The sequence below is a fragment of the Sturnus vulgaris genome, chromosome 5, assembly GCF_052056855.1.
Source record: "Sturnus vulgaris isolate bStuVul1 chromosome 5, bStuVul1.hap1, whole genome shotgun sequence".
Taxonomy (NCBI): domain Eukaryota; kingdom Metazoa; phylum Chordata; class Aves; order Passeriformes; family Sturnidae; genus Sturnus; species Sturnus vulgaris.
Window position 1 is genome coordinate 34,965,513 of NC_142247.1, and position 15,128 is coordinate 34,980,640.

Genomic DNA, 15,128 nt, shown 5'->3' on the forward strand with positions numbered 1-15,128 from the left:
CTATTTGTTCACAGCAGAAAGTCCTCAAACACACTTTTCAGAACCTATAAAGAGCTCAACTGCTGGGCTCTCAATGAGGACAGAAAGATGCATGTGTGATTTTTAATTTCAGATGGAAAAAATCTATGGGGCTTTCCAAAAGGTAAAACGTCAAGTTTCTGTGGTAGAACAGAAACAGCTTAGAATGGCAGTAGGACATTGTCCACTTTATTTGAAAGCAACCAATGTTCACAGTATCTGAGTTTCAGCAAACTTGGTCAGGGGCAACATCCAGGCTCATTTAAACACAGCCTTCTGCTCATGCAAATCACTTGTAATTTGATCCACTAATTGAACAGTCAATAAAGATACTGTTGCTAAAGTATCAGTCTTGTTTGAAGAATTTTTGAAGATATTAATGAGTATCATAATTTCCTTGTGCTGGCTAAGTCATGCAGAAATAGGATCTAGGAAGCCTCACATCACACTTCTAAAATTTAGCACCAAAATTCTGAATTGAAGCTCAAACAATCCAGCATCAGAACAGCATTTAGGAATGTTTTCTTTACTGCCCATTTTTAAAGTATGGTTTCAGACTTACCTTTACCCTTTTCATTTCCACCCTCCTGTGGTGTTGTTTGTTCTGTGTAGGAAGTACAAGTATAGTTTTGAGAGGATCTTAAAGTAAAAAGACTTACACAGCATTAAAAAATGCAAATTCTTCTAGTATTGGAAAAACAACATCAAAGAATGATTGATATATGTGTATATGTAATATACAGTTGCAATTCCATAAAGCATTTTACAACCTGTGCATATCAATGCAATTTCTATGTTTTGAACAAGTCATGTAAGATTGATATTCCTGGACTCAGTGGAAGAAAAATTCTGGGTTTTTAGTTGTTAGTCCCTTGTTCTCGGGCTAATTCGCAAAAGCCTTTGAAATGGGTTACATATCACTGTTAATGGGAAAGAAATTGGATCAGACATGAGTTACTGCCACTCAGTTGATCCGAAAGAAAAAGTATAGAGAGAGTGTATTGTATAAGTTGTTTAATTCTTTGTCGTCATCTTTACCATTATCAACATAGCATTGCCGAGACTACTTGTATTTATTTTTCTTGATCAGAGCTGCCAGCCTGTCTTCTACTCCAAGCAGGTAAATGTGAATTATTTTTGACCTTATCTGTATAAGAAAACTTGGACTGTGCTTCGAACAAAACAACAATTTCCACTCTATCTCAGGATTTGATAAGATTCCTATTGTTTTTGGTTTCCTATTTAATTCAATCTAGAATCTTGTCCTATCACATGAAGTGTCCTGTCTTCAAGGTATAAACACCCATTATCCTATTGCCTGTGAGATGGCTTTCTGTGACAAACTTACCTGTCAACTGCCTGACAGAACATGGGTTTGGGTGATGGTCGATAGACTAAGATTGTCAGGACGGAATTAAGAAAATTTTTGTTCCATAGAGAAAACAACTGCAAGAGCCAGTGATACTCTGATTATTCTGATTTCTTGTTCACATGTGTGCAGCCACAGTAACTATGAAAATTAAAGCTGAAACTTAAAAGAAAACTCCACATTCTGGTAGTGTGACAGACTCACGGATGCTTTGTCTGGATTCCCTAAATTCCCAAGCTCCAGTTATCAGGTTGTCTGTCTTGGCCAGATGTTCCTTTTTAATGGGACTTTTGCTACAGTAACACTTTCTTTTCCCAGTAGGAACTGGGATCAGGAGATTCCACTGTTGGTGACAGATGGCAGCATGTCTACATGTTATTTGAAACTTCACCAGTCAAAGTGTTCCACACTTGTGGCTTGACATTGAGATCTGGAAAGACCTCTCATAATGACTTCCCAAAAATTTCCTGGTGCAGTTCAAGATGCTTGAGTATGTCCAATAAAATATTTATATGTTATAAAATTTGGAATCTTGAAACCAGCTTCCCTCTTTGTGTATTAGCACTTGATAATCCAAGATGACAGCATCTTGAGTCAGGTAGAAGGAAGCTAGAAGTGACTGGCACTTCCAGCTTGGAAATATCCCAGTTTGGTATGTGCTTAACCATAAAGGCCTAATGACACCCTACTTATTTTTCAGAAGAGAAACAGGTAAGGAGAAAAGAAAGGAGGTTATAGAAGTGATTTTGCATTTATCCTGTGTTTTTAAATAGAAAGGAAATGGTAATTATTTGGAAGTGTTAATAGATGTTTTTAATGTAATGCTTCAAAGATGCTATTCCTCTCCATATAAAAAAACCTGTTTCTCATTTCTGTTCTACTTGAAAGTTAAGACTGATTAAAAACATGAATTCAAGTACAAAGTATATCAGGTAAGACCCTAAGGGTGAAATTAATTAGTCTAATATTAACTGTACAAATTTTATGGTTGAGTAAAATATCATTAATTAAAAACCAATTAACTTTCCTTACAAATATATGAAATATGAAAGAGTTCATCACATAAAAATAATATGTGGATAATTTAACCGTGAAACTCCTTGTGGCAAATGATAGCTTTGTCATTTGTTAATCAAAGAGTGTATTGTTGAAACAAAGACATCTTGAATCAGCCCTGTAAAATGCCAGCTAGCAAGACAGTAAGTAAAGGCAGATTGTAGGGTATTTATTCTGTTTGGAACTGCTGTTCAGGTTGCTATACAGAGAATAAAACCTACCAAATGGTTAAATTAGGCATACATACTGTAGATATATGTATTATCTGAGAATATAACTGAAGTTGCTCAATGGCACAGGGCAAACGCTTGCCTGCTTTTCCAAGTCCCACTGAAGAGAACTCCTGTGCTTTGCAGAGCTTCACCTTTACCTGAAGCCCTCATGGATGAGTTTCACCTCTCCTGACTTTGGCTTCCTGGAACTCAGCCACTCTGTTCTAGACAATCCATCAGACTCCTCAGGGCAATTGCCTACCCGGGGACATCTAGTGACATTTTAGATAGGCTACCTGGGAAATGCCCATTGGATGAGCATGTGTGACCCAGGATGTGCTCCACTGGTCACACATGGAGCTGTTGAACTACTTAGACAGGATACATAATTTTCAAAGGGCTGAAAGTAAATCAAATGAATCCCATGCTTGGTTCTGCCAGCTTTACTCACAGTGTACCTTTAAGGTAAAACGAAAGAGAGTGTTTTGGTAATTAGATGCTGCCCAGCATCAAAGAGGACAGCATAATTTAACCACATAATTTAAGCAGCCATAATTTACCTTTAACCTGAAGGACATGTGCAGTATTAAGTAAACAACTAGTCACTCACAAAAAAAAAATTGAGTCTGAAAAACTAGTATTCAGGCAAAGTGACATGAGGATATCTTACTTGGGCAGGTTTTTTTTACTTTTCTTACAGTCCTCTTACTTTCAAAAAGACAATGAACACAAACCACATTACAGCTGTGCGGTATCTAGTCTCATGCAACTGTTGCTAGTGCCACAGCTCAAATTAGCATTTTTTACACTAACCTGGAGGTGGCGGTGCACTTTCATTTTCGGTTTCTGAAAAATGAGGAAAGAAGACAGATATTGAGCTTCAAATACAAGCAAATATTTTTCATGCATTTGGTATACATTTGTTGACTTTGAGTTCTTTAATATTTAAATGCAGTTGTGAAATTTATTTTGCTTTCACGCACCCAACGTGTGACAACTTTGGAGTGACAAGGTCAGAGATCTAAAGCTCTTGTTCTGCAAAGAGAAGTTAGTGAAATTGGTTAGTGTGGAGATAGATAGTATTAATAGAAATGTAGAATCTTTTAGGTTGGAAAAGATCTTTAACATCATTAAGTCCAGCCACTAACCCAGCACTGCCAAGTCACCACTAAACCACATCCCCAAAAACCACATCTACACATCTTTAAATTCCTCCAGGGATGTACTGAGCACAGTTGTCTAGGCAGCCTGTTCCAGTGCTCAACAACCATTCCAGTGATGAAATTTTTCCCAATATCCCATCTCAACCTCCCCTGGTGCAATTTGAGGCACTTCCTCTTGTGCTATCACTTCTTACTTGGGAGAAGAGACTGACCTCTATCTGTCCACAACTTCTTTTCAGGTAGTTTTAGAGAGTGATAAGGTCTCTCACTCATGTGCAAAATTAAACAAAATTCCCACCAACTGACATTATATCAGTTAACTGTGAAGTGTAATGGATCCATTAAATTAGGGGGATCGTGCAGAGTGAATCCAGACACCTTCATCTCTTTTTCACCACACCATTAGATCTAAAGTTCAATGTTCAGTGCAAACAGAAAGTAAAAAAACCAAACAGTTAAGCTGCTCTGAGTAGGACGTGCAGTATGTTTGGATTTTCTTTCTTTCAGTGATGATTTTTAAGGTAAATCACTTTCCTTTCCAATGTGTGATACAGAAATCAGGTTTTTTATCCTATTCAAATGTTATCCTTTCGTGATGACATGTTCTCCCATCTAAAAGCATAAGAACAAATTGGCTAGCTAAAATATATTTTTAAAACAGAAACAGAAGCTTATTTTCAACATTTAAAAGCTTTAGGACAGGTAGAAAACAGCAATATTTTTTGGCTTACAGTTTGACTACTTATAACAAGCAAAGATTTAAAAGGTTGAAACCCTGAACTGTAAGAGTAGATGGCTCTTACTAACTTTTGTCATGTTACAGACATTAACCAGCGGGACCCCACCTCAGGTCAGATTCAGGAAAAAAATGTCAATCTCTGTCACATAGAAATGCTGGTAAGGCTATTCCTTTACACTCCATTCTAAATATAACTAAAACACAGTTCTTGTTCTTAATAACTCCATTTAATTTTTTAAAGGGAGGAATATTTTTTTAGTGCAAATATAATTTTAAGGAGAGTGTGTGAATTTGATATGGTGTAGGAACTTCCAATCACACACACAGATACAACAGCAAATCCTTGTAGAGGTTCCAAAGAGAATTCCTTGCTACAAGGAAAGAGCTTGTGTTGTATGTTCTGATCACAGTACCCATCACACAGAATGGAAGGCAGTATATTAAAGACCAACACATAGAGTGTGAAAACAATGAAATATCTTTACTCAGGTTCATAGCAATTTATTTTTTCTGGTCTAATTACTGATGCACTAGGTTTTGTTTTGTGGCCTAGAAAAATATGAGATTTTTTTCATATTAAAGCATGAAAATTGCACCACAAAGAGTATGTCTTGGAACCTATTTGCTTTGCTACCATGACATTTTTCACTGTTTCCACTGAGAGTAAAATATTCCACTGAGACATTGTTGTGGCATGGAAGTATGTTTCTTGCATAGAAAAGTAATAGCAGAAAACTATTGATTGTATAATTTTCCTCATGAAATAGGTAGAAATAGGTAATAGGTAGAAACAGGGAGTATTCTTATGAATATCTGATTAGAAAATCCTCCCTGGCTCACCAGTAAGAGTTACAAATTTATAATTAAAATCTTAACAAATAAAACACTTTCCACTCTCGGATAAAGGGCTCATGAGACTTTTGAATGACTTGCCTTGAATTTTCCTTTTATTTTGAGAGGTATTCCCTGGCTTCACTAACACTCTGTGGTGTCATACTGCTCTGCAATCACACATCTCAGAAGTCCTACCTCACCTGGCACAGACTAGATGTGAAACAACAACATTATTATTATTATTATTATTATTATTATTATTATTATTATTATTATTGTTGTTGTTGTTATTATAGTCTAAACCTCATCTCATGCATGCAGACAACAAAAGGAAACATTCAAAACCTGAGCACCCTCACATGCAACCTAGTCTACTGGACCCTGTTCCTAGCAGAGGGCTTGGACTAGACTGTCTCCAAAGGTCCATATCCAAAGGTCCTTTCCAGCCTCAACTATTCTGCAATTCCGTGATGGGATAATGACTGAAGCCAGGCCAAGTAGTCAGTGGTTTGTTTCCTAAATCATAATTCAAAGGCTGTTCAGGTTATTGCTAAGAAAACTGAGGCAAGAATGGAGCTCAAAGGAGAGACCTGAAGTATAACATGGGAAGAAAACAGGAAAGGGGACAGTTCCAGCCCCTGAGGGTGGCAGACATGGGAGACACTTTAACATAATCTTTTGGCCATGTGCAACCCCTTTCATGGTCATGCCTGGCTTATGGTGCCATTCCTGAGGACAGCCAGGAAAAAACCATTAATAGCTCTGAGTAGTTTCCACCTCCCCAAAGAATGATAGCCCTCCCTGGCTGACCTCTGCAACAGGCTTGTCAGCCAGGACAGGGCTCTGCACACTCAACCAGCAGCTTATGGTTATGCTCCTTCCCTAGGAGGCATGCTCCCTGGAGTCCCCACATGCCATTCCCCATGGCCTGTTGCCTAATATGGTGCTCTGACCAGGCATTGTCAGGGCGTTGCTGGTGGAGAAAGTCTCCAGCATGCAATCCTCAGTCCCTTTGGAGAAGTGCAGCTCACTGGGTTGCAGTGATGCCTCTTGAGCTAAAGGGGAAAGAGGCTGTTGAAGGTCCAGTTACCACTGAATTGGCACCATCATGTCAAGTGCACCTTCTACAGAACAAAGTTACTACTTCAGAGTTTCTGAAACAAAAGGTCTCTTCTTTGCAGTTCTTTATTGGAGAAGTCAAGGAGGTTGTATTTCAGTGGGTTGTGTTGTGCTAAACACAGACATTGGGTTAGTAATTGGTTGTGAAACTGGTAATACATGTGGCTAGTTGCAATTCTACAGCAAGGATAGGAGTAAACTTAGCAGTCCTCTCTACATGGCTACTCAGAAAAGATAGTGTATAAAGTGTATGTAGCTAGCAAATAAAATGAAAGCACAACTGTTACTTAGATAACATCTCCAGAAATGCTTTCATGCCTCAGCCATGTCATGAGATGCATTCAGGATCCAGTTTGACACAGGATATGAGCACTTAGAGCCAAGACATTTTTATTTGTAATTTATAATTATATATGCACACATACACACTTGAAAATCAGGAGGAGATGCAACTTGACCCATTACCAATAATAATCCATCTCTTCTCCACATTTAATATGTTCAATTTTCCAGGTAAAATAAGACTTAAAATCTCTTGCTGTGTATATAGATCACTAAACTTAAAGTTCCATCATATTAACTGATGTGCTAAAGTTATGAAAATACTTAAGAACCATGTTAAATTGAGGCTATCATTATTTAAAGTTTCAATTCCATTTTAGGTCTGATTGCACTGGCATCCGACCTGCAACAGCCAGAAGAAGCTTTGGCAGGGAACTGACATGGGGATGTCACTTTGTGTGTTGTGGCCAGTTCTCAAGGGCTCTGGATTCCCACATCCACTGGCTTCTCTGGCAGCACAAAGCATAGAAACTCCCTGACATCACATATATTACTTTTCACACTGGAGTGCAATCATAATGAGGCATGATGATGGTTCTAAAACAGTCTCCAGGTCCTGCTCTACTGCTGTGCTGAAAGCAAAGTATCCTGGAGACCTGCAGTTCAGACCATTCAAGAACTACAACTTGTCAGCAAACATACTGGGAATGAGGTCTGGCTGGATAACCCTTTCCGTCATTCAGCTCTGTACTCATGACCAGCTTTATTTTGGGTAGGTTTAAGAACTTTCAATCATTTTGGGAAATGAGTAGAGGGTGGGTTTTGGAGGGTTTTTTACCTTAGGTGAGCAAAGGAAATGACCTTGAGCATTAAATCAGGGCTTGCAGAAAGCCTAAAGATAGCATTTCACTGTCATTGGGCTGGAACATTCACAGGAAGGAGGAGGAAAGTCTCCTGCACTAATTTCTCCCTGCAGTTCTATACAGATCAGTTACAGCCCAGCAAAGAATAGCCAAGGGACTCAGGCTCTCATCCAGTCTGTGCAGAGGACTTATCCCCCATTTACCTGGAAAGGAAAGCAGGACTGTGGCTGCACCATCATGGACACAGGTATGATATCTGTGTTTGCAACAGCAACATATTAAAGAGATTCTCATATGTCAAACAACATGAGGATAGTCACTTAATGTTTTTTGTCACAAAGACCTGTCACCATCAACTTGTGTCAGATTTAAGTAGGTGGATTAATCTCGCGGACATAGCCTCGAGGATCAGACCAATATAACTATTACGTAGGCACTCCTAAAGTGCTGACTCTGCTAGTCAGACTGAGATAGACAAAAAGCTGGTTTGGGGAGAGATCAGGGCTCACCCCAGCCCCTGTGCAGATGTCGTGTGTAAGGATTGTCCCCTGTGCCTGCCCCGATAAGACACGAGAACTGTCCTTGTGGCTTTCTCCTGGGAAAGATGCTCCACTGAAATAGGTGGGCAGGGAAAGACTAAGGATGTGGAACACTTGCTTGACAGATCATCAGCAGACAAAAGCAGTAAAGCTTATTCCTTTCATTCTTTATATTACCATAAAAAAGGTACTCTGAAAAAGATGGTTGGACTACCTTTTGTGGATCACTTCACCCAAATCACAGTGGCATCAGTGAATAAAAGCCATAGCCTCAACTTTTGAGAGACAGGAATTTACTCAACAAACTTTAGAGATTGCCAGAACATGAGGAGCATTTCATTGGGAAACAGTACTTGATAACAGACTCCAGAAAATCAGCTGGAAAAGAGACGGCTTGGTTCAAAGTAATTTAAAATCAAGAAAAGTGCATTCAATTGGACTCAAATTGAAGTAAATACAATTCTTACTTAAAAAAAAAAAAAAAAAAAAAAGGAATGCTTATAATTCTGCAAAATCTGAGCAACTTCCACAGACAATTCCCAATCTAAGCAGAAGCAAGAAACTACAATACCAGCTGAAATCATTACCTTTTTTTTATGAATGCCCATGGACATTTTCTATGTTACTTTAAAAATATACCTAGAGAAACTGTTCCAAAGAGACATTGGTCCTAAATCCTGAAAGCAAAATTGTTCTAAAGGACTGAAGTAAATAAGCTCTGGTGGCTTATTGGTGCCATGTTGGCTGGCCAAATGACTATTATTGTGGCCAATAGTGTGATAGAGCCAAACTGATACATTTATAATGTATTTCTAGTTTCTGTTTCCACTTGTAGTGATGGATTGGGCAGATAAACTGCTGGGTTTCACTTGTGTTTAAAGGTGAAAGCAGCAACCTTATGTTAAATACTCCCTCTTACTGTAATAAAGTAAACAAATCAGCATATTCACTGAAGATGAAGTTATTTTATATTCCAACAGCTAAAAGTGTCGCTGTCCAGTGACACACGTTTAGGTAGGGACTGAAGAAGTAAAATTAAGGAAGAGTTTGCTTAAAAATTTAGTTTGGCATATGATTAAAATTCAAAAAACCCAAACAAGCCTGAGGATAATAGCTAGTCCCAGCATATCATCTCACCGAGAGTAGTCCCATTTCAGGACTAATCTAAATGCTTTCCATTATAAAGGATTTTATGGGCCACCAGAGCCAAACCATCACATGCTAAGTGTAAGAAAAACTGAATGAACAATTGGAACAAAAGTCTGGTAATAGACAATTCTGTGGAATGGACTAGACACCAAAGAAATAGTTTACAGATCCACATAAAAGAGCTGTAGTGTAATTAGTGAGTCCAGATTTTTTTCTTCACTGTCATTCATAGTTATAGAAGTGCATAAAACAATCATTGCTTATTTAGGGTGCTTTCCTTGTGGTTTCCACTTTTCTGAAATTATGCTGCTAAATTAAACCTGACCATATGTAAACTTCCACTCATTTCTTACGCTTTCACATGGGAATTAATCTCTAAAGATCACTCTAACTATGACCTTGAACAAAAGTAATTTAATAAAATATATATGTTTACATGTCTATAGTCTTCTAAGTTTCTTCTTTTTCAGACTCAGAATTTCATGTGTACTGTAAAAGGGATCTAGAAAGCTGCCAAGCATTGGCAGTATTTAAGATGGATAGGTGAAGTGTAGTCTGGTTATCAAGTTCCCATGCATTCCTAAAGTCATTTTTAGCCTACTCAGTCCACAAGGCACCAGGTTGGAGTAATTGAATTCCATTCTATTTCCATTATATCTTTATTCTCTTATTTTATATCAGAGAAAATAATCCATAAAAGTTAGTTTCTGAGCACTTGTGCAGCTAACAGAAAACATGAGTATCTATGCTGGTATCTCACACTTTACAGACTGACAGCAGACCAGAATTTGAGTACCAAATATCATTGAAATTTTTGACTAAATCCTTTTTTCACTGAGTTTTTCACAATCTCAGTTTTCTGATTTATTTCATCATTAAAACCATACCAAACCAAAAATCCCAACTCGTGGGGCTTTTTAACTTCCAAGACTAAATTTTGTGATGGTATCTAGCCTGCAAAGTCTTGTTAAGTTCTGCTTGTTAACCGCTTATCAGACAAAAGGGTTCTGCTGAAATGTGTTACAGTGTTTACCAGTGTGAGGAAGCTCAGTTTACTGCACCTTCATGAGAAGGCTTTGTCAGCACAACTGTACTTGCAGAGCCTGAGACTGTTCATGGTGACATCATTGATTTATCTTTTTTTCCGCATCTTGGTGTGTTAAACTTTATTTCCATGTTTGGAAATAAAAACATTCAATTTTGAAATGGCACTGCAAAACTTGTTATACAATGACGTGTATGCAATACTGCATGTTGCTGAAAAAAATTCTTTGTATGCATTTTCCTCCTAAAATGTGCATAGTGGAAATTGTGGAAATGCCACACAGAATCAGCTTCTTCCTACAAAAAACAGAGAGCCTCAAATTTTCCTCTATTATGGTCCTTTCTCAGTTTCTATCCCAACAACTTAATGTGAGTCTGAAATGATTCACAACTCCTGAAGTTCCTCACCTGTTCTCAGTCACCTGAGCCATTCTTTAATGCTGCTTCACATGGTGCACTACAGGATTCTGGCTCCGGTTAAACAGAAAGGAGAAAACTGGCTGTGGAAATATTGCCAACGAGATGGGTGCTTATGCCTAAGGGACAGAAGCAGCACTCCTATTTTTATGTTGTAAAACCAACAAAATAAAGCAGTCCTGAAAGCCCAGCGAGCTGGGCTTGTGAAGCTCCCAGATTTGCCGTACCTGAGAGCCCTTGCTCTTCTGTGTGTGAAGAGACGGCACAGCCCTGGAGGGGCGGGGAGCTCTGCAGAGCCCCTCGCCCCCTTCTCCAGCCCGGCTGGTGTGGAGGGAGCAGAGACCCTCTGGGGAAAAAACAGACCCCAGAGAGAGGGCCCCTTGGAGAATAATTCCCTAAGTAAGAAGTTGTTTACTTAGAATGACTAATACTAAGAAATATTTTTACCCCTCTGCAAACCCCTATCTTATCTCTCTGTAATTTTACTGGTTCATCTTCATCCCTTAGATAATTGGTTCCTTTTAACCTAAAATCCCTAATTACTGGCTAGGTTCACCATCCCTTATTCCATTGGTCCGTTTCCAAGACACCCTAACCCTATAAAAGTCCCCTTAGAACTCTGTCCACTGGATTTGCTGCCCTGGACCCCTTCATAGAAGAAATAAAGATTCTGTGGAACTCCCTCTGCGGCTCTCTCCGGTCTCTTTCTCTAAGAAGGTACTTTGCAAGCGGAGCAGAAATTACAGTAAGAGCTGGAAGCCTGGACTCCAGGCATTGTTTGCATCCCCGTACCTTGTGGCTGAGATCTGCCTGAGACACCTGGAAAAGCTGCTCTTTACCGAGCGTCTGATCCGGGCTCATTGTGGCAGAGCGGAGCCCAGCCCCCTGCTCCGACAGCTACAAACTGGGAATATTCCTCCACCTTTTTGTGTTGGAAGGGCCGCCTTCGGGTCTGTGCAAGGAGTCCCGCTCGGGAAAAGCCGGGATCCGCCTCCCGGGGGACATCCAGCCCTTGGGGATCTGCAGGGACGTGGGGCAGCCCGGCCACAGCCAGCCAGGTCGGGTCTGATGCTCAGGAGCTGCCTCGAGTAAACAGAAAACGCAGGAGCTCGGCGTAGCTCGCATTGCTTTCTTTCCAGTGCTACTCCAGCCACGGGAAATCCTTCTATTAAATAACCCCAAACGAATTCATCTTTGATACATATGCACCAAAATCAATTAATCCACTCATCAGAATAGTCTGATCCCACTTTAAAAGTATGACAATACCTAGGCTTTATTCTCAGTTTCCTATCCTTCCTTGCAATAATTTGTTAATAATTTCTCTCTAGAAGCAAATATTTTCATTTATCTCAGGACATTCCCAAGGGCAAATTGAAAGGAAATGCCACCACAGTGTGATACCAGAGATAGAAGTACAGTGACTAAAGCTAACATCCTTTCTGAAAGCTTCAAGAGGTAGTAAAGTAGAGAAGGTTATTGGATAAAAAACTCCAGAGAACAGAATTTCACAGAACTGCTGCTCAGAAATGAAAGTAATCTATTCTTCAAATTTAACAATACACTTTCAATGGTAGTTGCACTTCTAATCATAGGATAAAAGTCAGCAATAAAACTGGAAGGTCATTTATTTCAAGAGATGGATACTTAACCAGTAATGAATTTCCTTTCAGATTGGCAGATAATTTCCCAACCAGCTCAGGAAACATTTTACCAGTCTGGAAAAATGTCTTTAGTCTTGCTTAGCCCAAAACACAGCACAGTGGTTTTGCTTAGCTCTCTGAAATGTTTCACTGTGAATTAAGAAAATAATTTGCAGTATTGTTTTATGGAAATCACATTATAGACCTGATGCTCTGCAGAGCTGTAGTGAGTTCCACAAATGAGTGTCTCCAGTTGTTCAGTGCACTCAGAGTGGTCCTGAGAGCCATGTGGTTATGTGCAGACAGTGAGAAATCATTGCACGCAGGGAGATTGACCCTTAGGGGAAATTATAGCATCAACATAAGGCCGTGGTAGCATGAATTCATGGAATGTATCCTTTCAGTCATTTACAGGGAAACATTTGAGACATGCTGATGGGTTTCATTTTCACTAAAATTCAGACCAAAACGTTTCAGCGATTTAAAATTAAATCCTGCTGGTGTTCCTATTCCATGATTTTTGATCACAGACTTTTCTTTGACATTCAGGGCAAAACCAAACATTCACATGTTGGTATTTGCCAAGGACTGAATCTATCAGCTTGTTATCAGCTCTTTGTCAGAGTGATCTATTCTACAACTGGGTCTAAACATTGTCAAGACCATATCCAAATACCAAATAAGAAAAACATTTGCTAAACTCGATTTGACACTGGGTGACAGATAATCTGATACTCTGTGATCTTTTCAACAAGGAAGAGTCTTCTCAGACTTCCTTCAGATAAGAACACTCTCCTGTCATCTGCACTTCAGCCCTCAGCCTCCTCTTGAGAGGCAGAGTCTTGCAGAATGGGATTGTAACAGGAGCCCAGGCTCAGGGCTGTCAGGCGCCTACGTGATTAGGGACTGTTCCAAGTAGTTAATCACTAATAATCCATTACTTGTTTCACCCTGAGTCTTCTACCCAATACGAATTTCCAGTCATCACACTTGCGGAAAACACCACACTCAAGATGAAAAAGAGGGTAGTAGCAACCACTTTTTAGTTTGCTAATGGTATCTCAAACTTATAAAGTAAAAAATTCAGTGGCTTCTACTTTATGTGAGTTTCAACGTCCCAGTACATGCTAAGCAAAGTCAATTTGTAAGTAAGTTTGGAGAAGAATTAAAAAAAATAAAAAGCCAAAACTGGCAATACAGCACAGCTTTGTATCAGAGTTGTGGTATTGCTGGTAGTAAACACTTAAAGAATCAGAAATTGACCTAAAACTCAGAAACTTACGTTATTGGGATTTTAATGTACTGACTTAAGGAGTTCTCTCTTTTTGTAAACTTGTTTGTATGTAAATATTTATTTTTTTCTTAGATCCCAGGGCTTCAGCACTCTACCAAGAAACCTTTAGTAGTATTTTGCTCATGTGGAAAGAAAGGACTCTTTCTGTGGGTGGAGATTTAGGAGACCTACATGAAATCATGAATGTCCCTTTGTGGGTGCTCACATATGAAATTGCAAACATCCCTCAGCGTTTCTACTGTTAACATTTTCTACCTCTCAATCTCATCCTGCATCAGTGGAGATAACTGTGAGAACTGTATGCCTTCACTTAAAAAACCTAAACACTTAGCTCTGCCTTTTGGGAATGTTTGCACACAGCAGGATGTTTGCATACAGGCTGTGGGGGTTTGCATCAGTAAATCAGTAAGTGATATGTAGGAGAGAAAGCTCTTGCAAAGCCTGACAGCAAAATGCATTTAAGATGCTGTTGTGGATTACACTCACAGCTCAGGGCATATGGTTTCTCTCCAGCTAAAAAAGCTGTTGGGTAAGAGAGAAAACTTCACTGCAAAACATGGAAATGCAAAACAAGGGCAAAGAAAAAGGGGGACAGGACAGAGGTCAGATTTCCCCTTTAAAAATAGGGCTAAGGAAAGCTTAGATGAAAGATTAGTAAGGCTGGAGGGAATGCCATGGAAAAAATGTCATCAGGCATCTGACCCTCTGTGCCTTCACTGAAGTCTGCATCTGTGGGGGAGTGGCAGCCACAGTCTCCATTGGAATTACACTCATCTTTGGGTCTAAAATAAGGTTTTTGACCTAGATACTATGTTCTTATAAAAACACAAGATATACCAAATGTATTGCAGTGTGTGTATGTATATCTCCATCTACATGAGTATCACAGGATGATACCCAGAAGCTATTAGTCTATAAATTACTCTATCTGCATGGCATTTCTCACGTGGTTGTTCCTAGATATCTCAAGCCACAGATACTCTTCACACCACCAGGAGTAAGTGTTTTCTGTAATTTTTACAGGAACAATGATTTAGTGGCACTGGAAATGAAGAAGACTGTTGAAAAATGATGGAAATTCAATGCTGTGTACATCGAGGTGTACAAATGGTTTGAGATATTTCATTTCAGTTCAGAATACAGTGAAAGATCCTACCACACACACTCAACCAGCTCAGACTGATTAGAGGAAGCTTTTCTTCCTTTTAGAACTGTTGGAACTGGTTCTAGGGGCCATAATTGGTGCATTTCTTTTCCACAGGAAAGATCTCATGGCAGAGAGCTATAAAAATAAACACAAAAATACCTGAAAGTTGGACTTCAAGAGCTGTTCAGCAGTTGTTTTACTGCTCTTTCTAGTCCACTAGCACTCTGGAGCAGGTGAATA

General features: G+C 39.2%; 1 protein-coding gene across 1 annotated transcript in view; it reads right to left on the bottom strand.

Moving 5' to 3' along the window:
- The window catches only part of MYBPC1 (myosin binding protein C1), a 56,788-nt gene extending 45,123 nt beyond the window's left edge, over nucleotides 1-11,665 (bottom strand). The window contains exons 1-7 of the mRNA XM_088166107.1: nucleotides 11,597-11,665; nucleotides 11,032-11,150; nucleotides 7,859-7,911; nucleotides 6,345-6,446; nucleotides 3,469-3,501; nucleotides 1,367-1,412; nucleotides 581-657 (exon numbers count right to left, since the gene is read on the bottom strand). Coding sequence (XP_088022233.1) covers nucleotides 581-657; nucleotides 1,367-1,412; nucleotides 3,469-3,501; nucleotides 6,345-6,446; nucleotides 7,859-7,911; nucleotides 11,032-11,150; nucleotides 11,597-11,665 — 499 coding nt within the window. The remainder of the gene's footprint in view (nucleotides 1-580; nucleotides 658-1,366; nucleotides 1,413-3,468; nucleotides 3,502-6,344; nucleotides 6,447-7,858; nucleotides 7,912-11,031; nucleotides 11,151-11,596) is intronic.
- Between the last annotated feature and the right edge of the window lie 3,463 nt (nucleotides 11,666-15,128).